Consider the following 23,946-nt stretch of genomic DNA (forward strand, 5'->3'; position numbering starts at 1 on the left):
AATCTTTTATTGTCTGTCTGCTTGTTTGTTGTTCTGGTAGATTAAATCAGAGTAGGCAAACTTTTTCTGTAAAGAGCCAGATAGTAAAGATTTTAAGTATTTATGAACCAAAGATATTACAAAAGTACCTATATATGATAAGAGAAAACAAATTTCCACAATTTTTATTGGCAAAATCCAAAATATAATAATAATTGAATACAATGTTTTGTAATACAGGTCTACCAATGAGAAAAATTGAATTCATTTTTTAGGTGATGGGAGGGTAACATATCATTTAATTGGGGTTCAAAGCCATTGTTCCCTTTTTTTTTTTTTTTTTTTTTTTTGAGGCAGAGTTTCGCTCTTGTTGCCCAGGCTGGAGTGCAGTGGCGCCATCTCGGCTCACTGCAACCTCCGCCTCCCGGGTTCAAGCAATTCTCCTGACTAGCCTCCTGAGTAGGTGGGATTACAGGCGCCCGCCACAATGCCCAGCTAATTTTTTGTATTTTTAGTAGAGACAGCGTTTCACCATGTTGTCTAGGCTGGTCTTGAACTCCTATTATCAAAATCTATTGCAAATGTTCATCTGCTAATGTTGATATGTAATGCATAGTCCATTTTTTTTAAATGTCTTTTCACACAGATAGATACTGCCAAATACTGATATCCACAAACATTTGATTTTAGTTGAGCATATTTAGCACTTGGAAGGTCTTTCTAGAACTCTACAAGATTCATCACTTGATATTTGCCTTACAACATGTCATTACATTAAAGACAAATCATTTCCAATTGAAGGTTTGGGGAAAGCTCTTTAATTATAATGCAATGGATTTTGAAATATGGAAATTTGCTTTGCATTTGCATTGATGTCCAAGAAACACTGCTGGAACTATAATTTGAGCTCAAAAAAATATATTAGCTAAAATTTATGGTGGAAGTAAAAATTTCCACGTTGTGGTTTTTTTTTTTTTTTTTTTTTTAGTGAGAGACGGGGTTTCAACGATTGTGTGGCCAGGATGGGTCTCGACCTGCCTGGCCTCATGATCCCGCCTGCTTGGCCGTCCAGAAAGTGCTGGGGATTATAGGTGTGAGCCACCAGCCCGCTTAAAAATTCGCTTTTTATTGTTTAAAAAATTTTTTTTTGTTTTTAAGTTTAATTTATTTTTTTTTTTTTTTGTTTTTTGTTGAGATGGAGTCTCACACTATCACCAGGCTGGAGTGCAGTGGCACAGTCTCGGCTCACTGCAACCTCCATCTCCCGGGTTCAAGCGATTCTTCTGCCTCAGCCTCCCAAGTAGCTGAGACTACAGGCACACACTACCATGCCCAAATAATTTTTGTATTTTTAGTAGAGATGGGGTTTCACCATGTTGGCCAGGATGGTCTTGATCTCCTGACCTGAAGTCCACCCACCTCGGCCTCCCAAAGTGCTGGGATTACAGGAGTGAGTCACCGTGCCCAACCCCACTTTTTATTTTAACTTTTGACAGCACAAAAAAATATATAAAACACTCTAGAGTTGCTTGTTACTCAACCAATGTTAGTTGTCTTTGAAATGACTTTACCACTGTATGTTTCACATTTAAGCACTGTTTTGCCTTGCACTTTTAGATTTAATTTATAAAGAAATACTACTAAGTCTGCCAAATAAGCTAACTTCCAAAGCCATTTAGCATTCAAAAATAGTGAATGAATGTAGCCAAGAAACATATGAAAAAAAACTCAACATCACTATCATTAGAGAAATGTAAGTCAAAACACAATGAGATACAATCTCATGGCAGTCAGAATGGCGATTATTAAAAAGTACACAAACAACAGATGCTGGTGAGATTGCAGAAAAAAAGGAACACTTTTACATTGTTAGTGGGATCGTAAATTAGTTCGAGCATTGTGGAAGATAGTGTGGCAATTCCTCATAGATCTAGAGGCAGAAATACCATTTGACCCAGCAATCTCATTATTAGGTTTATACCCAAAGGAATATAATCATTCTATTATGAAGATAATTGCACGCATATGTTCATCAGAGCACTATTCACAATAGCAAAGACGTGTAATCAACCCAAATGCCCATCAATGATAGATTGGATCAAGAAAATGTGGTGCATATATAACATGGAGTACTATACAGCCAGAAAAAGGAAAGACATCATGTCCTTTGCAGGGACATGGATGGGGCTAGAAGCTGTTGTCCTCAGCAAACTAATGCAGGAACAGAAAACCAAACATCACATGTTCTCACTTATAAGTGGGAGCTGAACAATGAGAACACATGGACACATGGCAGGGAGGACCACACACTGGCACCTTGGGGGTGGGGGAAGGGAGAGCATAAGGGAGAATAGCTAAGGGATGCTGGACTTAATACCTAGGTGATGGGTTGATCTGTGCAGCAAACCACCACGGCACAGGTTTACCTGTGTCACAAACCTGCACATCCTACGCATGTACCCCGAAACTTAAAATGAAAGTTTAAGGAAAAAAAAATAGTGAATGAGGGTGATTCTTCTCATTCAAAACAAAAAACAAATCCAATCTTAGCCTTGAGCTCGAAAAATCACGGTAAAACTTTAAAACTGCTAAGCTATCAAACTGCTGTGCTGTACAGCAAGTAAGGATATTCAGCTTCTAGACCTGATTAAGAAAATTACAAAACTGGCCATAGTTAAGTCACAAGAGTGAATGAAGTTCTCCATTGACACCACTCGTTCAATGGCATATGAAAGATTCAACAATTTTCTGCAAAGTACCTGCTGAAGAATAGCACAATGAACAATCACAGGCTTTAAACACTGCATGTTCACAAGCTTTGAACATTTTCCAAAAGGCTTTTTCTTCCCCACATGTATTTTAGCATCAGTTGTAACATTTCTTAGCAGATTTCACTTCAGGAAATTAGTATTTTCTGTACTTTGGAAACATCTCTGCACATAGTTGTTCCACACGAACGTTTTATGGAAGCTAATTCTTTAGTCTTCTCAAACTCAGCATTAACTCCTCAAAAAAACAACTAAGCAGTGTCAAAAACATCCTGTCAATTCATCAGGAACCAAAGAAAATCACTCAAAATCATGTGCCTTATTTTTTAATTGACTATTGATGTTGTTCCCAATGTCCTCCCTCACTCTTCACCCAAAAGCTGGTAGTCTTAAACAAGTTTATTTCTCTAGACACATTTCTTCAGCTGCTGCAATTGAACATTATTTAATTAATGCACCATTGATTAACTTGTTTGGCTAACAAATGAGCCACTCAGCTAGTTGCAGTCTCATTTTCATTTTTTTAATAAAGAAATTCTGCTATGATGACATATTTTATTTTAAATTTCCTAATTTTTCTAACTGTTGCTTCCTGTGAGATGGAAATATTGTGATTAGTGCTTAGTCTGATCATGTCAACATCTAGTCTATTAACACAGCTATAGTGTCATTGCATGATAAACATAATGCTTTGCCATCTAATTCATAACAAACAAAAGATTCCTGCCTTAAAAGTATGACATTTGAAGTCCATTTCTGCCTTCTTTTTTTGTTTTGACATGACGGGTGTGCACTAGTAATTAAAAAATAAAATAAAACATTATGGTACAACTATAAAGTGGCACTCCCAACAGTGTCAAATTACAATAGCAGTACTGCAATTTTCAGCCCACCCAGAAGCATTGAGCAGCTGTTGTCCCATGAAAGCAGCCGTAGACAATGTTATGTAATGAATAAGCAAAGCTGTGTTCCAATACAACTTTATTTATAGACACTAAGATTTGAATTTCATATAATTGTTAGTGTCACAAAATAGTATTCTTCTTTTAATTTTTTTCAATCAGTGAAAAACGTAAAACCATTCTTAGCTTGCGGACCTTACAAAAACAGCAGGCTTGATTGGTCCCATGGGCCATCGTTTGCCAACCCCTGAATTAGATTATCATGTTGCCTTAAATGGTTTAGTTGTAGCTGCAGTTGGGGATACTTAGAATCAGAGAAATGCGCCAGAAGACGTCTAACTTCTCCCTCAATTTGAGAATCTGTTGCACATGTCACAGACTATAGGTGCTATAATCCAATCAAGACCATCAGTTGGGCAAGCATCTACATCCAGCATACTGGGACAGGATTAAAGGGCAGAGGGTAAAAGAGAGATAGGAATAAAGAATCTACCGTCAAGGAGCTTGCAGTCAAGTTAACAAGATTAGATTTCCACACAGGGACGCTAGGAAGATGGGGCAATTTTAATATACACTTTTAACACTGTTTAAGGTCTCTTAAATATAGTCAGTATCCAGGAAATATTGGGTGAAGGAATCTGTGAGTAAATGATACAAAGTGTGGCTATCTCTATACCAAATAGGAGCTCTGTATGGTTGCAACTGTTAGGCCCACAAGTTCTGGGGTCTGACTGCCTGGATATAGATCTTGCCACCACTATTTTTTACCTCTATGACCTTGGACAAATTATTTAATCTCTTTTAGCCTTAATTTCCTTATGTATAAAAAGAGAGTTATAATATTATCTATCTCATAAGCTTGTTGTAAGCATTAAATGAGATGATGGATGTAAAGTATATAGCATAGTTTAAAGAGCTTAATAAATATTTGGTAAAAGTGTGATTAATAGAGACAGGAAGATAAATGGGAGCCTGAGGAATTAGAGAAGCCTTCATGAAGGAGGAGGATCATAAAAGAACATGTATAGGCCAGTCATGGTAGCACATGCCTATAATCCCACTACTTTGGGAGGCCAAGGTGGGAGAGTCACCTGAGCCCAGGAGTTCAAGACCAGCCTGAGCAACATGGCAAAATCCTATCTCTAGAAAAAATACAAAAATTAATTGGTGTGGTGGAGCATGCCTGTAGTCCCAGCTACTCATGGGAGGTTGAAGTGGGAGGATCACTTGAGCTTGGAAGGTCGAGGCTTCAGTGAGCTGTGATGGCGCCACTGCACTCCAGCCTGGGGGAGAGAACAAACCCTGTCTCAAAAAACTAAACTAAACTAAACAAAAAACAGGAGTAGAGAGAGTAAAAGAGGAGTTCAGGCAAGGGAGCCAGACACAAGCTCGGACACTTTGTTTGTTAGGGAGTATTCCAGGTTCCTGGTGAAGCAGTTTTAAGGCCAGTGGCGAAAGGAAGAGGAATAAAGGCAGAATTGGTTCGTGTTGACCTTGCAGATAACTAAAAGCACAGTTAGGATCCCCATGAGGTGCTTTGCTTGAACTGAGGGTCCAGTCACTGCCATAAGCATATCAGTGGAGTGGCCAAAGCCAAGAAAGCCACCCAGGGTACTCTCAAGGATGTGTGTCACCCTTGTCATCACCGTCAGCAGATGCAGCTGATATTTGTTAAGTGTCTATGAGCAAGGCATTGTACCAAGGAACAAGGATATATAAGACATTCTATGATTTCAAAGAGATTGTAATTCACTCTAGATAGTACAACAGAGCACGTCACAACTCCACTGATACTTTCTGTTAATAGGTCTTGGGATCCTGGGGTGCTGATCCCAGCACTGCCTAGCGGTGCGCCATTGTGTACATGGGCCTCTATTTCCATGTGACAAACAAATCAAATTTGGTATTATAGTTTTCAAACTCTTTGACTGTAAAATCCTTTCCTCAGGGAAAACCTTCAGATGTTTTAAAGATAAAAGCAGTGAGTCTAATGGGGATAAACAGCAGAATCCTGTCCCCTCAGCTCAGCCCCTGACAGGTGCCAAGGAACACAGTTTGAAAAATACTGGATTAGAGCTAAGCAGTGTCAATCTGTTCCAGCTTGAGGACTCTATGGAGGTAGATGTTGATCTGAACCCAAGAAGTTCTATGAAAGATAAGATGTGCTCCCCAAGTGGTTGGAGAGAGATTAAAGAACTCAAGGAGTGTTTTGTTGGGGATGGACATTGAAAGGATGGGTAGATTTAAAGAGATCAAGGAGAGAATGAAACCTACTTCAGAGGACTTACCACCTAACTGGAGATGTGGAAATGCACCCAAGGCTAGGCAAAGAGATCATTTTAAGTAGAGCAGGGGAGTTTTGGAGGGGAGATGGAGTCAGAAACAGGAGACAGGACAGATTATGAAGACCCAGGTAGAGAAAGGTGTCCCGCTCCTAAGGCCTCTGGTGCCCCGCCAGATCAGTGGGGTCTGTGACACAAGAATAAGAGAACTATTGAGCAGTCTGCATCAGTTCCCACCGTGGCTATGGCTGGCAATCATCAAGCTTCCCTGACACCTGTCACATCCCTTGTAAGTTCATCAAGTACCACATTCCTAAGCTCTGTTTTCACAAAGTCCTATAAGGGAAAGAGATGGGGTCCAAAGGACAAGGACTTAACACCCAAGACAATTGTGCCCAAATTTTCCAAACAGTAGCTAGTGTGAGCCTAAGGAGAAATAGAACTATTGTCACAAGGGAAATCTGAGAGGCTTAGCAATGTCAGGTAGATCTCCTAATTTAGGAGGAGCTAAAAGCTTTTAAACTACCATCATGTCCTTAATCCTAAAATGCCATTAATCCCCTGTAACACTTCTGCATTCTTATGAGTATGTGGGTGGAAAGAGCTATTATCTTCATTAAACTGGGAAGTAGAGGCCAAGGAAGAACCAGTCATGATGTCTAATACAACAAGAAATGTGAGATGGGGACTTGAAATCTGAGGAGACATTCAGCAAAGAAGGGAGGGACAGAAGACAAGGACAAAGGACTGGAAATGAAGAAAATACAAATTCCAACTGAAGTTTCCATCTCAGCTGGGAAGGTTTCCCTAATCCCCCTCTAGAAAGAACAATACCCTGCTCGGAGCTGGAAACGTCCTAATGCAGCATCCATCATGCTGTTAGGTAATAACCATTTACCTATTTCCTTTTTTGTACTGAAAGGTCCACAAAGTCATGGAGCCTGTTTGTCTTGTTCATGGTGTGTCCCCAGCGCCTAATGTTCACTGGGTAAAGGAAACAAGAGAGCCTGGGCCAGGGAAGGAAATGAGACTCAGGAACACACAGTTAAACCCGGCTGCCCAGGACCAAGGAGGCCTCTGGTTGAAGCCAAAGAGAAAATTTCACCTCCTTCAGGCTATTATCAAATGTCACCTTCTCAGAGGGGCCTTCGCCAGTCACCTGCCCAGTTACAAATCACAACCTGTCCCTGCCCCCCATTCCACCCACCATTCCAGCACTTCCTGTCCCTTTCCCTATTTCTTTCTCACCATGGCACTTGGCACTGACATACACCCATGTTACTTCTTTGTTTATTGTATGTCCCCCCAGCCTAGAATGTAAAAGCTGTATGAGGGCAGGATCTCACTGCTGCAACCTCCATCTCTAGAAGAGTGTCTGATACATAGTCAGTTATCAATAAACATTTGTTAAATGAACAAACCGTAGAATGAATGACCCTTTCTAACCCAAGGTCTATGGTAGTCCTCTAAACTTTTCAAATGTAAACACTTCCTCCAGGGTTTCTTCCCTGTGTCTCCCACTTGTGAAGACCCAGGGGAAATACTAATCCCTTATTCTCCACTCGGTCTCTTCCAACCCTCCATCCCTCCTCTTTGCTCTTAACAACCTCTATTCTTTGCCCTCTCACTTCTCTCTCTCTCATTATATTGGTTCATAGAAACATCCAAAATGGCCAATTTCATACCAGCCCCATGTGTCTTCATATCAGAGCCTGCCTCTAACTGAGGACCCAGGAGCAGAATGCAAGAAGGCTAAGGAAACTCCCAGTGCTAAATGACTAGAGAGGTACCCAGATGTTCCAGAAATCTATGAACAGATTCTTATTTTCCACAAGGCACCACTTCTTGGATCGAGGAATTCCCCTAAACTATGCCCTGTGGTATAAAATAAAACTTCCTTTCCTTTGTCTTAATCTTAGCTTTCTCAAGCCTTAAAAAGATGGGGACTTCCTTATTCTAGTATTTTAGGTAATTGTGATTATAACTATATTCATATAATACAGGCCTTTCTTGATCTTATAGTCTTCCACTTAACACCTTCTCCGCTGTCATCCTCTAAATGAAGAGACTTACTTTTACCACTCAATCCTATCAACAAGCATTTACCCACCATGCCAGCACTGTCCTAGGCACTGAGGCTACAAGGTGTTTACTTTCTAGTGAGGGAGAGAGATAATAAATGAACAAATATGTACTAACTCAGGTGACAGTGGTAAGTGCCAAGAAGAAAAATAGAGTAGTAGAATGGAGAATTAGAAAATGACGACTGGGGGGAAAAGGTTGCTATTTACGGGATGACCAGGAATTTTTCTGATAAAGTGACACGAGTAAATACTTGAATTAAATGAAGAATTAAATCATATGACTGAGGAAACAGTATTTCTAACGGTGGAAACAGCAAGTTCAGAGGCCTTGAAGTAGGAGATCGTCATCACCTTCTAGTTACCTTTTTCTAACATTTCAAAATTACTTCTTCCTTAAGGGTTTTGGAGGCCAAAACTGCACTCCGTATTTTAGAAGCCAGTCCACTAAAGACTTTTTATAATGATGACGATAAAAAATAATCATAGTTTACATTCACTGAAGGCTTACTATGTGCCAGTCACTGTATAGGTTCATCTGGCTCACAAGCACCAGAGCCAGCATTCAAACCCAGGCAGTCTGGCTCTAGAGCCAGGGTAGCTGAGAGTATTTTTGTTTCATTTGCGGTACACATTTCAGTAGCATCCATCATTTGGTTCTCCTTTTTAAGTTATTCACCCTAAGGCATTTCCCAGGGCACGCTATACATTAGGAGCTGAGCTGTGAGCTGGGAAAACAAAGATGAATAAACCACCAATGAACCCTTAGGAAGGCCACAACTCTGCATGGAAGAGAGGCAAGCCCGGAGAGCAGCACAGAGGATGAGTGCTGCACAGGAGGTGGCAACACAGTGCAGGCAGACACAGCCAAGAGGCTGGCAGACAGATGTACACACTAAGGCATGTGCTCAACTGGCAGTACAGCAACTCCTGGGCCCCCCTTTCCTGGGTCAGAGCCCAGTTCCATATGGATAATTTGGGTGGGTTTCAGTAATAATAATAATCATGCTAAGACATCTACCTACAGAAAATAATACTGAAAGCAGCTAACCTGTCTTGAGTGCCTACTATGTGCCAGCAGAGTTCTCAGCTCTTTGTTGTCATGAAAACTCCATGCTGTGACAGAGATAAGAGGCCCTGTAAAGGCCAGTGTCTTGTATGTTCACAATCTAAAGATGGACATTTACTGGGTAATAGGAAGAGAAAAGGTGGATATCAGGTCTATGGAGATAAGCCTAGAACAAAAGTACTGGCCAGATATTATGGGCAAGAATTCCTGCATTCTGGGAAGACTGAGGTAGAGAGACACTAACATGAGACCAAGATCCTATAATAAAATCAAGCAAAAGCTGGATTTTCAAAGGAAGGACTCTGCATGAAGCTGAAGCTGCTGATCTGGTATCAGAGACTGGGCCACCCATGCAAGGAGGCACAAGGACTGCTTACTGGTGAAAATGTAAGAGTGTAACAAGTGAGTGACTGAATTACAGCTGAATCAGCATATACATATTGCAGCGCAGATTAACATCTACTTTAGTATACAGTGTTTAGTATGCAAGTGTTGCAGTGTCTGCAACACTTCTGTCAGCCTCCCTTCTCACTTTTTCTCCCCTATACTGCCCTAAGCCCTGAAATGTGCTATCCTCCCCTTCCCTCTTCTCCTGGGACAGGAAGGTGCTGCTGATTCTGATGCTTCATGAAGCTAATGATTTATTCATTCTCTGCCTCAGAATGAGTCCTTCAAGTTTGATGACAGTTTGCAGAACCAGGAACGGAAACCAGTTCTTCTGACCCCAGAATCAACTTCTCTTCCTGACTGCAGTTTCATGTGCTTCACACTATATTTCTCACTAAATATATTAATTTGCATTTGCCAATGATTAAAATTCATATCATTTTCCTGCCTATTCTGGACTAAAGAGAGATGTTCACTCAAAACCACCACTGAACAAATAATGGAAATGATATTCACCTGCTTCCCTGCCTTTCTCTCACCCCATTCATAGTCCTTTCGTTGTGGAAATTTCCCACCTCCTCTTCTGCAAGATGCATGGCTCTCCAAGAAGCATTTGATGAGAGCCTTACCCATGATGCCAGGTGGCCATGGGAATGTATTATGAAAGGCCAGGTTATGGCAAAGGTGAGAGTGTAGCTTTAAACAAATTCTATAAAATATTGTACTCTCTGTAGTCCACATCCTCAAGACTTAAATTAACAGCACAAATCTTATTAGCCTCACAAAGTTCCTTCATTGTTTCTCAAATAGCATAGTTCAGGGAGCATCTCACCACTGTGGATGGCCAATGTATTAAATCATAAGAGCAATTAATCTGTTCATAAAGTACTTGAGCTCCTGACACATCCTATAAGTGTAGGCCTAAATAAACTCAGGACTGTACCCAAGGAGGTCAGGATCTCAGATGCTCAGTGAGTTTCCAGAAAGGAGATAACAGCCAGGCCACCTTGGAAGGGAAGGAGAGCAACACACTGACTGCATAACCTCCCATACCAGGTACCAGGCTAGGTACTCACATACTTTAGCTCATTTAATTTCTTCAACAATCCTGAGCAGAACTGGGATTCCCACGCAGATATGCCTGACCTCACAGTCATGTTCTCTCTGCCTTGGACTGGATCCGTAAATGTGACAAGAGGAAAACATAGAACATAGAGTCCTGGAACACGTATACAAGTCATATGCTTGTGTTAGAAAGTTTGAATTCTGACTATAGTTTTGCTATGAACTTCTTGTGGGACCCTGCATGACCTTGCAAAAATCACAGTCTCTCCTGAGACACTTTTTTGCTTTTCAAAGGCAGGAAAGCTCTGGATACTTGAAACAGTACTATGGAGCCTGAGAGCTTTGAGATGACAGGGAACCTCCCTGCACTCACCTTCACCAGCCCATCTCCTCATGGCACAGAGATGGGACATGAATACCTTGCAGAGGGGACTCCCAGCCTCTTCTCCTGCATACAGCAGGTGCAGCCCAGGTAACATTTCACAACAAAATCCTGCCTAGGCCTCTCCCTTTGCTGCAACTTTTCCTCCCCTATCCTCCCCTAAGCCCTGAACTGTGCCATCCTCCCATCCCCTCTTCTCCTGGGACAGGAAGATGTTGCTAATTCTGATGCTGCACAAAGCTAATGATTTCTTTCCTGCAGGTTGACTGGGGCCATGTGGAGCATTTGTGACCACAATAAAGAGATTGAAGATTAAAGGAGGATGATTAGGCAGAATTCCCATAGCAAAGTGGTGTGGTAATTTAGCCAAGTCGTGGCTCAGGCATGCAGAAGGGTGTGAAGCCACTGTGGTGTAAGCGTCAGGGGCAAGAGCAGCAGAAGAGAGAGCACTTGTCTGGGCTAGTCCCACTGTGTGAGAAGAATTGATGATAATGAAATTTTGTTCTTACTCCAACCTGGCCGCAGCTCTGCCATAATCTCTTGCCAGAATCCGTTTGACTGTTAACAGTTCTATCTTCCTCACTAAGCATTTATCAAGAAGATAAATGAACAAGTGAATAAATGAACCAGGCAACCAGTGGAGAAAACTCTTACTTGGCTTCCAACTCCTCCATCATATCTTCTTGTTTCTTGACTATGCCAAGATTTTGCTAGGTGGACATGACAAGTAGATGTATTATGCAAGCATCAGCTGCCCCGACTTACGGGACCAGGCAATAAATCACAGAGGACTGGTGACAGCACCCCTCCCCAGTCCCAGATAATCTCCACCAAAGCCCCTACACCATCCCCTAGTAGCCTCTAATACACTTGCTGTGCTTTGCTGGCAAAGACCTCAGAAAGATTCCTTTCCTTACTCAATCCTTCATGAAAGCTCCCTGGCATTACCTGATTTTCTCTCCCTGCTCTCTCAGGACCCTGGATCTGGCACCCTACTATGCCTGACAGCTAAGGGAATAAGACACAGGCATGAGCTTCTTGGGGACAGTAGGCCATCTGCTCCTCTGGGGAGCCTTTGAATTGACACCTACAAAGAATGGACTGGGCACTGGCCTACCTGAGTCAGAAGTAGGGCAAGATAAACTTTAGAAGCTCTGATGAATCTGCTTCTGACCAATCACTGCTTTCAACTTGCCTGCTTCTCCCCGTACACATGACCACATTCAGCTTTCCTGCTGGTGAGAGCTGGGGCTCTTAGGCTGTGCCTCAGTTCCCACCTCTCAGTTTGGCCTGGAAACTTTAGCATGCAGATATTTCTGGAGAAACTAAAGCAGTTCCTCTGTTATTCCTGCATGTAAACTCTTCAAGATACCAGCGGCCATCTCCAAAACCTCCTGAAATTATCACAGCCCACCACTGGTTCATCTACCAACAGCATTTTCCTGCCCCATACGCTGTAAGGCTCTAGAATTTTTACAAATTACTCTTTTTATTTCCAAGAGCCAACAAGTTACAAATAAGTTCTAAATCCCAAATGAACACTGCTCAGGGGGCACAGACTTGCAGAGGTAAAATGCCATCCAGTTCAGTCACCCACTGGGGTCCCAGCACTATGGCAGGGTTCATGGGAGAATCAGAAGGAGAAATCAGGGCCTCTTCCCTCAGAGAATTCATCACCTAATTCAGAGGCAAGAATTATACATTGGCAACAACAGAGAGTGCTAAAGAGCCACATGAAATAAGAGCCTAGTTGTGTTTTAGAATCTCAGTCTACCACAGGCATTGGAGCTAGAGAGAGCCAGTCAATCTCACATTTAAAGAACACCTACCTTGAGGACGACAAAGACAGCTTATAGGAGACAGAGAGAGAAAGGAGGAAAAATCTTTCCTTCATAGTGAGGCAGAAAAGTATGGTCTGGAGGTAGGGAACATAAGGCCGATTCACACTTCAGCTACGAGAGGAAATATTCTTTCCATAGGGCATACACCAAGTAAATGACTTTGTAACTTTACTTCATCCTCTTCATTTACATAGGGTGTACCCCAAGTACAGGTTATTAAACTCCCAAAAAATCTGTAACAGGGCCCTTGAGCCCCTATGCTCGGGCCTGCTCCCACACTCTGGAGTGTTCTTTTATTTTCAATAAATCCCTTCTTTCCTTCCTTGCTTTGTTTGTGCATTTTGTCCAATTCTTTGTTCAAGATGCCAAGAACTTGGACACCCTCCGCTTTTCACAATAGAGCTCAAATCCAGTGAGATAGACAGGCAGAGACCCAGCCATCTATAAGAATACAAAATAGAACATTATAAACACCATGAGATGACTGCAGAGGATGCGGAAAGAGAGAGGAGAGTCTGACTAGGAAGACTCAGAAATGTTTTCATAGAAAAGGTGAATATTTAAATGTGTTTACATGGCTAGAATTTAGATAGAAGACAGGGAGAATAGGATCCAGGAAGAAGCCAAGTGAATAAAAACAGAAACAAGAGGAAGTGGAGGGTTGACTTAGAGAACATCAAGAAGTCCAGTGTGGTTGGAAAGAAGTAAGAATACATCCCTGAAAAAATCTGCTTGCCATGGAAGGCCTTGAATAGCATATTAAAGTTTTGGGACTTGATTCTTATGGAAAATTATAACCCTTTATTCTTAAAGGACATGATAACCCTTCTTGAGAAGAGAAAATTCCTCTGAGAATAGTGTGGAAAATAAATTAGAGAGGAAGATTGGAGGCAGGAAGATCTGTTGATAGTTAAAAGTCCAAGCAAATAGTAACCAGGACCTCTCCTGAGAGATGACAAGAATAAAGATGAGGAGGAGAGAGAGACATGAAGCAAGTTTATACAGAGTCTCAGAGCACAAGAGACCTCTGGAGGCACAGACTTGCAGAGGCGAAGTCATCCAGTTCACCCAGCTGTCACTTCAAACCTCTTCCTCATTTTATAGATAAGGGAGGAAATAAAGTCACAATGTGGAAGTGTCTTTCCCAAGTTCATGGTGAGAGTGAATTCAGGGCCCTGAAGAGAAGCCAGGGCTTCCAAGTCTCAATTCAAGTGATCTCTGGTGCACCAGGGTGAGGAAAGGCCAGGAAGGGCTGCAAGGAAAGTCAGGAGGAGACCTGACTATTCTCGAAAGAGGAATAGGCAAATGCCTGAACATTGGTTTCCATATACTATCTTCCCTAAATTCACCTCTTCCCTTCCTGATGGAATTGACGAAGGGAGGGGTGGCAGTGAGAGAACTGAAAACACTGATGGCACCCCAAGGGAATTGCTAAAATCCCTAAAATACAATGGGAACGTCACAGATTACAAAGCTATTTACCTATCTTCCCTACCCCATTTCCTCCACTCCCACTTTACCTCAAGACATATGCATTCTTTCAGCCACCAAACCTTTATCAGGTGCCTACTACTGTGGGTTTTCTGGTAACTGCTGGGTCGGAAGGTTGCGCAAGACCCTTGGGAGATCCAGAGCCACAGTTCAACTCCACAGCCCTTGCCTCTGCCCAGCTGTGTCTCAGCCGGGCAGGTTTAGCCTGTTGGCATCCTCAAGTCAAGGTTTTTAAACCAACCACTCTGCTCCAGAAATTTCTTTAAAAAAAAAAAACTCAAAACAGTTTGGCAGTTCCTCAAAAAGTTAAACATAGAGTTACCATGTGACCCAGCAACTCCACCCCTAGGTGCATGGCCTAGTTGCAGAGGACTAAAAACTACATCTGTACAAAAAATTTGTCCACAAATGTTCACAGCAGCATTATTCAAATAGCCAAAAGGAGGAAACAGCCAAAATGGCCACCAGTGGAGGAATGGATAAGCAAAATATGATACACTGTCTATTCATATAATGGACTATTATTCAGACTTACAGGAAAAGAAGTGCTAAAACCTCCTTCAACATACATGAACCTTAAAAATATTGTTATGTGAAATAAGCTAGTCTAAAAAAAGACCACATATTATAAGATTCCATTTGCATGAAATATCCAGAATAGGTAAATCCATAGAGACAGAAAGCAGATTAGTGGCTGCCAGGGGCTGGAAGAGGACAGAATGGCAGATGACTGCTAATGGGCACAGAATTTCTTTCAGGGGGATCTTAGTAACGGCTGAACAAAACTAGATAACATTGAATCATACACTTCAAATGGGTGAATTGTATGGTATGTGAATTATATCTCAGTAAAGCTCTTTAACAAAAAGAAAAAGAAGAAACTCAGAAACCTGACCTGAATGATCCAAATTCTGCCATGGTCAGTCACTTTGAAGATCTCAGTTTTGGTCTGTAGCCTTATTAGCCATGTGCTAGGAATTACCTAAAATTCCATGGGCTGTGTTACAGTGATTTCCGACACTTTCTAGTCCATTTCATTGTGGGGAAGATATGGCCTGTGATCTTGGAGAGAGGAGCAATGCTGGCTCTTATATCCAAAAACAAAAGCCTACAGTAGAAGAAAAGGCTGGGCTGCAAGCTGAGGAGGAGGAGCACAGCTCCAGACTGAAACCTGTGCACTCAATCCCCAGGAAACCTAGGCTTCCTTCCGTGGGCTCAGAACACATTTTCTGACAGAGTAAAAATATTGCTGATACCAGAGTTACCTTCATAAACCATTGACTCCCACAGATGTTATTAAAAGGGAAATGGCCTATAATTAACAGGACGGTAATTCACCTACAAGAAAAGATTTTTAAATGAGAACTTATTTGTGCAGATGATAATAAATGACCTTTCAATATCAAGAGATCTCAAAGGGATTTATGTCTACTAATTAGCTGCGCTCCTCTCCAGGGGAAGGTGTTCATTTGCCACATCTGCAGTTTATCCACCTGCTTAATGCCAAAGGGACAAGCAGGAAAAAAGTGCCTGTCCCAGCATTCCACAGGGGTCTTCCCTTGTAATACAATAGCCATCCTCTGGATCCCGTAGGATTAATCTCAATAGACACCCAACATCTTAAAAGAAGGAAAAAGGAAGTCTGAGAGTTCCATGATCATTATTCTTAATGATTTGGCCAAAGTATGACAAGGAGACTCCCTGAAAACTCCATTAGCTCAAAACAGTACCTGTCACACCCACTAGGCACATCTGCATCCCAGGGGAAATGGACAGCAAAGGCTTACAATAAGATCAAGAACTGCAGGGAATGGGCAATAAGTGGAACTTCTTCAGTCTCATGTCAAACCAGTGCCCAGAGCACTCAATTGTAAAGAGAGAAGGGTATTCTTTTTCTCTGTGGGTTTTGTTTCTGTAAATAGAAGCATCTGGCTTACCTCCCCAAATAGATTACAAGGTCCTTTAGTGTTGAAACCATCTAAGTTCTGGAGAAACATAAGAAAATAATAAATATTTGACTGGTTAAAGGTCAGGAGATTCTCATTTCAAGGTCAGATTCCTTCACAGTATGTCATAAGGAAGTTACCCTGGTATTACTCACTTCAGTCTATGTGGAAAGTTATTTCTCTCATTGGGGAGGGAGTAATCACCAGTCCTGTTCCAAAAGAGGCAACATAACATAGGGGCTGCAAACAAGGGCTTTGGAGTTAGGAAGACATGGGTTCAAACCTCAGCTCAGCCAGTTGCAAGTTGTGTGACCTTGAGCGAGTTATTTATCATTCTCTGAGGCCCAGTGTCCTTGTTTGAAAAATGAAGACAATATTCTCTGCCTCGTGGAGATTCTGTGGGCATTAAACAAGATAATAAGTTTCTTATAGATTTGGAATATTAGACCTTGTCAGGTGCATAAGATGCAGCTGGAGGCCATTATCCGAGGCAAATTAGTGCAGGAGCAGAAAACTAAATACCACATATTCTCACTTATAAGTGGCAGCTAAATATCGGGTACTCCGGGACGTAATGATGACAACAATAGACAGTGGGGAGTACTAGAAGCAGGAAGAGGGGAGAAAGAGTTGAAAAACTACTAGGTGCTATGCTCACTATTTGGGCAATGGGATTATTCATATCCCAAAGCTCAACACCAAGCAGTATACCCATGTAATAACCCTTCACATATACCCATGGAATATGAAATAAAAATTGAAATTATTTTTAAGGAGATAATATATATAAAATGCTTAATGCAGAGCCTAGCACACAATAAGACTTCAATAAATTGTAGCTTAAAACATCTTGCTTTTGAGACCAAAGGTCACACAACAACATGACTGCATTTAAAGCTGTAAAACACATTGAAAATAATTTTAAAATAGTGTAGGTCCTCATGAAATTTATAAATGTTAATGAAGAAACAGGACACCCATAATTGACTTCTCTATTTTCCACAGAGAAAGACTGAGAAGCACAAAGTTCTGAGGGCTTTACCAAATATCTGAATAGAGCAATGTTTAAATATGACCTCTAAAGCCATTGCTAACCTTAAGATTGGCATGACAGAATCTCAGAATGCCAATGCCAAAAGAAAGCTCCAACCCTCTCCTTTTACAGATAAAGAAACAAAGGTCACATTTGATGATTCCTTCAAAGGTGTTTTATTTCTAGCCCTGTGGCCTCCCCCCTTCTTCCCTCCAGTCAACCCCTCTCTACCCTATCAATGGCAGCGATACCTGTGAAGCAATTTGAACCACAGAAAAGGATCTTGTGTATCCCAGTGAGGCTGAACTTTCAATCCCAGTGACATTGAAAGCTCTTTAAGGACAAAGACTACATTTTATTTCAGTGCCCACAAAGGGCGCCCTCTGTATGGTCACAAATACTAATTGATTAACTGATTGGCGGATCAACATAGTTCTCTGCCTATTCTATCGGAATGTATTAAGTGTTAAATGAATGCACACATAGCAGATCCAACTCTTAAGAACATAGTCTTTCTCTCACTGCAGCATCAAACAAAGAGAACTGCCCGTCTAACCAAAAGAAACAGTTGCTAGAGAGCCATGGAACATGCCAAGAGAAAGGGGACACAATATTGTCGTTCTGTGTCATAATGGCTATTGTCTTCAACCCCTGCCCATCCCACCCCCACTCCTCTTATTTGCCTCTGGGAACAACCAAATCTTCCCTAGTTCTTTTATTCTAACAGGTGAGAAGAGACATAACTGAAGAGCACTAAGTAGAGATGCAAAAGTATAAGGAGAACCTTAATGTGACCCAGCTCTCAGAATTAATGAACAGACTTAAGAAAGTCCTGACCTGTGCTGGGAGACCCCAGACAGCTAAGGATGCAAACTGGAGGGAGTATAACAAGACTACAAAAGGCAGACCCTGGGAAATGCCAATAGAAGCACTGGATCTTAGACCCATCAGTCCCCCTTCAGAAGTTACATTTCTTCAGTGTACCATAGTTCTACTAGTTATCTAGACTTAAAGACTCGGAATCTCACCTAATGTTCCCACTTTCCCTGCCCCTCTTCTAATCTGTCTCCAGACCTCATCCCTTTATTCCTGCTATTATCCATCTACCTTCCTATAGTTTTGAACTACTGCATCCAGGTCGAAGTCCTTGTCACTTCTCACCTGTGCCATATAATAGACTCCTAACTGGCCTCACTGCCCAGTACTCCTCTTTCCAATTCATCTTGTATACCACAGTTTAGGGTGACCAACTTGGTCCAGATTGCCCAGAACTATCCCACTGAAAGTCTCATGTCCTGGGAAACTCCTTAGTCCCAGACAAACTGAGACATCTGACCACCTACAACAGAGCCATTAGATTCTTCCTCTAAACAATACTTTGATTATGTCGCTTTTCCTGACCAAAACCCTGCTTCTCCTTTCTCATTAAAACAAACCATAAAGTAGGCCCCAAATCTGCCTCAGAGAATGTCTCAGAAAGCGTATCGGACTAGAGTGAGGAAACAAGTAAACCAGGCCTGGCTTTAGTCATAGCCCGTGAAACCCTTGGCAAATACACTCAACCTAGCTGAACCTCAGTTTCCTTATCTGAAAAATTCAGAGGCTAAGGCTAGATTTCTCTTTCAGTTCCAAAATTTCCTAAGTCCACTCTTCTAAATCCCTCTGCTCAACCCAGACTTACTTGAATCCAAACACAACATATAAACTCTCACCTTAGTACATTTGATTCTTCCCTTCTCCCCACTCAGAAGTTCTTTGCTTTCTTCTCTGCCCACCTGAATCCTTTCAGGAACAACAAGAAGCTCACCTCCTAAGGGACGTCCAGGCCCAGCCACAAGGACTGCACATGCACCTAGGTTTCTAATACTCAGCACTTAGCATGTCCTAGCCCTGGAGTTCAAAGTATTTTTCTATGTGAAGCTTCTTTATTCCAGCTGAACTCAAATCTTTCTGCACTGTTGTGATTCCCTTGTAGAATCCTGAACACACAGTAAGTAATAGCAAGTGTTATTAAAATTAACAGATTGGCAGATGGATACATAGGAAAAGGTCCAAACAGGGATCTAGATGTGAGACTAATGTAGAAATACAGGTGAGTCTACAGTGTTTTGCACCTTACATAAGATTCTTCAGTGCTTCCATAATCCAATAATTCATTTACCCCAAAAATATTTACTAAGAATCTCCCATGCTCAAGACACTGTGCTGGCATCCAAGGGCATGGAGATGGGAAATGAACAGAAGCTGGGGTCTCTAGCAGCATTTCTGTCTCACAAACTTCCATGTTGTCCCTCAACTCAAACTTTTCAGTATTAAGTCTTAGAAAGCTTAAGTGGTAGAATTTCCACCATCAGCACCCCTCATCCCCCAAACTGACTATGTATCTACTTCTCCCAACTAGCCTGTGGAGCTGTTAAATGAAAAACAATAGTAATTCAAAATAAGTTAATAGGTTAATATCCAAATATTTACCAGCACAAGAAAAAGGTTAGTCTAAAAGAAACCTCTTCCAGGGACTATATTCTGGCCAAATAAATAGAATCTCTAGTTCCAACTGTTACATATGTTTGTAAGTGACCATGTAGATATCCTTCTTCAGTATGAGTTGACTGTTGCCTTCTATTAGTATTGGCAAGTGACATATATTAAGGATGAACTCAGTCAACACCTCTGTCTTTTGGGACCCTCACAGCACAAATACATATACACACAAACACATTCTCCTAATTAAATGGGGCTGGGACTTAAACAGTGTCACCTACTGTAGTGACAAACAGGTTCATGAGCAAGTGGGGGAAGTAAATAAACCAAACGGTTTGCAGAGGGAGAGGTCAAGCTGGGCTGAGCTGGGCTGGGACCAGAATGATTCAGGCTTTGCCACAGAATGGGTGTCTCCTGGGATGGCCTGGTAGGATAATTAAAACCCCTATAAATAGGATGAGTTTTTAGGTTTCCAATATCCTCTCTGACTCCTGAATCTTCTGCTCCTTCTTCCTCAAGCAGGTAAGATATGCACAGGGGAGCATTGGTAGTATCTATAAGGCTCTCAAGCGCCCTATAATGCACCAGGCTGGGGAGGACTGAGACTAATTTTTGTGGGTAATAGCCTTGGTTACCTTCTGCTTCCTTTCTCTGGCTCTATCTGAGAATATGACAATAGCTGGGATGGACTACTTCTGTGCCTGTAAAATGCAAGTGCCTTCACTTCAATGTGTCCTAGGCATCCCAAAACTGAGGGCTGTAACTATTGATGAATAGCTTAGCCTCCCATAGTGGAGCATTTACTTTTTGTGCAAGTTAGGAAAGACCTAATAATTTAGGGCCAAGGCCCAGGACCATGGGCCCAGCAATGCTCAAGTCTCATTGCATTGAATTACAACAAGGGACTCAGCTTGTCCCATGTGATCCATTATTTGTCACTTATTCTTATAGACATCATTGTTTGTATGCTTTGGGCAGTTCAATGTGCTCTGCAGATAGGGCTTCAGTTTGGAGGCCTATAAACCCACTAACTGGAATTTTCGTACCACAAGAAAAAAAAGGAATTAAGATTTAGATCCCAAAAAGACCCAAGTCTCCCAGCATGGCCAATGTGGACCTAACTGATTATATATACCTCCTATAATCTGTGCCCTTAATTTGGCTATGTACCCACTTGCTATTTTTATCTGTAACAGCTTTTATGTTCATTGATTTCATTTTATAAGCATGTTCCAAAATCATCCAGGCCAGAAGTATTTGCTGGAATTTAGCCTCCCAGAAAGCTTCCTTAGACCTTGAAGAGAGACTTTCAGCCTTCTTCCTTGCTTAAGAAAGGCTCGTTACAAGACTGAAATGTGTTCAGTGGGATCTGTTTAGTGCCCCCTCCAGTGTGCTAGTTGTTAGTCAAAAATTATGCCCTACTATGCTAGCTTCTGGCCCTGCCTCTATTGGGCTTCCTGGCCTCCCTTCCTTTTGTTCTGATATGAGAGTTTCAATCAAGCGAATCCTACCTGGAGTAGAGGATGGGATATGTAAAACACCTGCAATGCATTTTTTGTTTTTTAAGAAATTGTCTCTTTTTATAGCAGGGGAACCAAGTTTGCACCATCTCCCACTATAGCAATGGTATTTGGTCCCTGACTGTGAGTCAAGGCAAAGGAGGGGTACAGCTAAGAAGGGGCTCTCTCACTTCTTAAACTTTTTCCCAGATCCAGAGGGTTCACTTTCCCTATGGAAATGCTGTTTCATGGTCATTATCCTAAGGGCAGGAGAAATCTTGTTTCTTCTTTTAGGTTCACCTGTATTTGTCAAAATGGCTCAACTCCTGAGTAGCATACTCAGTGTGATCGAGGTGTTCCACAAATATGCCAAAGAGAATGGGGACTGCACCTTACTATGCAAGGAGGAGTTGAAACAACTGCTCTTGGCTGAGTTTGGAGACATCCTCCAGGTGAGATACACAGACACATAGCCCCATGGGATCAAGTGTGAATGACTTTGACACCTGCACCAGAGTTGGATGCATTGTTTTATTTGGTCTTGCTCCACCCTATAACAAAAGGAATTTCAGGCAGTTCCTTAGTAGTTCTCTCCCAGCATACACACAAACACACACACACACACACACACACACACCTCCTTGTATCTGAGTTTGAACAGGAGGGAGTATAACTTCAAGGTAACAGGGAATAATTTCTCAGATGAAGATGTAAGATTCATACCTTGATTTCTATATTTTAGTGCTATCCACACATCTTTTCATGTATTCATTCATTCAACCAATGAAGAGTCACTGAGCACCTGCTCTACGCCCCTAGGCACAAGGGATACAAACATGAATAAAATCAGCTTCCCCTCCTTCTAGGATCTCACAGTGCAGTGAGAAGAAAAGGAGGTAAACAACTAGGATACAGCCTGTGATGGAATGGGATAACTTTGAAATGAATCAAATTAATTACTAATGGAGCTGATTTTAAATAAGTGTATCTACTCCCTGCTCCCATTGATCCAGCAAGGTTCTGAGAACCAACTGATCAAAGACTAGCGCCAAGTCCACACCACCTCAGATTAATGGTTTTTCAACCTAGGAAGGTCCATGCAGTACCTAATGGATTGAGGCATGAACACTAATACACATCTTAGTATGCACAGGAAAGCATCTGATTTTGCTCTTTGTTTTATCTCCTAACAGAGACCAAATGACCCAGAGACTGTGGAAACCATCTTGAACCTCTTAGATCAAGACCGAGATGGACATGTTGATTTTCATGAGTACCTCTTGTTGGTGTTCCAGTTGGTCCAAGCCTGCTATCGTAAGCTAGACAATAAGTCATATGGAGGCAGGACCTCGCAGCAAGAAAGGGGGCAGGAAAGAGCACAAGACCATAAGTTCCCAGGAAACACAGGTACACAACACAGACAGAGGCACAAGGAAGAAAGGCAGAACTCCCACCACAGTCAGTCTGAGAGACAAGACAGAGATTCCCACTACAGTGAGCCTGAGAGACAAGACAGAGATTCCCACCATGGTCAGCCTGAGAGACAAGACAGAGATTCTCAGCACAGTCAGCCTGAGAGACAAGACAGAGATTCCCACACAGGTCAGCCTAAGAGACAAGACAGAGATTCCCACCACAGTCAGCCTGAAAGACAAGACAGAGATTCCCACCACGGTCAGCCTGGGAGACAAGACAGAGATTCCCACCACGGTCAGCCTGAGAGACAAGACAGAGATTCTCACCACAATCAGTCTGAGAGACAAGACAAGGATTTCAGCTTTGATCAGTCAGAGAGACAAAGTCAAGACTCCAGCTCTGGCTCTGGTAAAAAAGTGAGTCACAAATCTACCAGGGGCCAGACTAAATGGCAGGGACATATCTTTGCCTTAAATGGGTGTGAAAAACCAGTTCAGGATTCTCATTATGGTCAGGCTGAAAGACTTGCACAACAGTGTGAAACATTTGGACAAGACTCTCGCTTTAACCAAACAAATCAACAGAAATCAGGCTCTTATTGTGGACAGTCTGGGAGGCTGGGTCAGGAATTAGGCTGTGGTCAGACGGACAGACAAGACCAGCGTTATCATTATGGTCAGACAGACAGACAAGACCAGAGTTCCCACTACGGTCAGATGGACAGACAAGGCCAGAGTTCCCACTACAATCAGAAGGACAGACAAGGCCAGAGTTCCCACTATGGTCAGACAAACAGACAAGGCCAGTGTTATCATTATGGTCAGACAGACAGACAAGGCCAGAGTTCCCACTACAGTCAACCAGACAGACAAGGCCAGAGTTTCCACTATGGTCAGACAGACAGACAAGGCCAGAGTTCCCACTATGGTCAGCCAGACAGACAAGGCCAAAGTTCTCATTATGGTCAGACAGACAGACAAAACCAGAGTTCCCACTACAGTCAGCCAGACAGACAAGGCCAAAGTTCTCACTATGGTCAGACAGACAGACAAGGCCAGAGTTTCCACTATAGTCAGACGGACAGACAAGGCCAAAGTTCCCACTATGGTCAGACGGACAGACAAGGCCAGAGTTCCCACTATGGTCAGCCAGACAGACAAAGCCAGAGTTCCCACTATGGTCAGACAAATAGACAAGGCCAGAGTTCCCACTATGGTCAGACAGACAGACAAAGCCAGAGTTCCCACTATGGTCAGACAGACAGACAAGACCAGAGTTCCCACTACGGTCAGATGGACAGACAAGGCCAGAGTTCCCACTACAG

The 23,946-nt window shown here is 42.2% G+C and overlaps 1 protein-coding gene across 1 annotated transcript in view; it reads left to right on the plus strand.

Annotated features, from left to right (window-relative positions):
• The first annotated feature begins 21,520 nt into the window (after nucleotides 1-21,520).
• Nucleotides 21,521-23,946, plus strand: part of RPTN (repetin) — a 4,063-nt gene continuing 1,637 nt past the window's right edge. Inside the window, exons 1-3 of the mRNA XM_017877860.1 lie at nucleotides 21,521-21,658; nucleotides 22,400-22,664; nucleotides 22,809-23,940. Of these exons, the coding sequence (XP_017733349.1) occupies nucleotides 21,521-21,658; nucleotides 22,400-22,664; nucleotides 22,809-23,940 (1,535 nt within the window). The remainder of the gene's footprint in view (nucleotides 21,659-22,399; nucleotides 22,665-22,808; nucleotides 23,941-23,946) is intronic.

This window comes from Rhinopithecus bieti, unplaced genomic scaffold (genome assembly GCF_001698545.2).
Source record: "Rhinopithecus bieti isolate Rb0 unplaced genomic scaffold, ASM169854v2 scaffold_10548, whole genome shotgun sequence".
Classification (NCBI taxonomy): domain Eukaryota; kingdom Metazoa; phylum Chordata; class Mammalia; order Primates; family Cercopithecidae; genus Rhinopithecus; species Rhinopithecus bieti.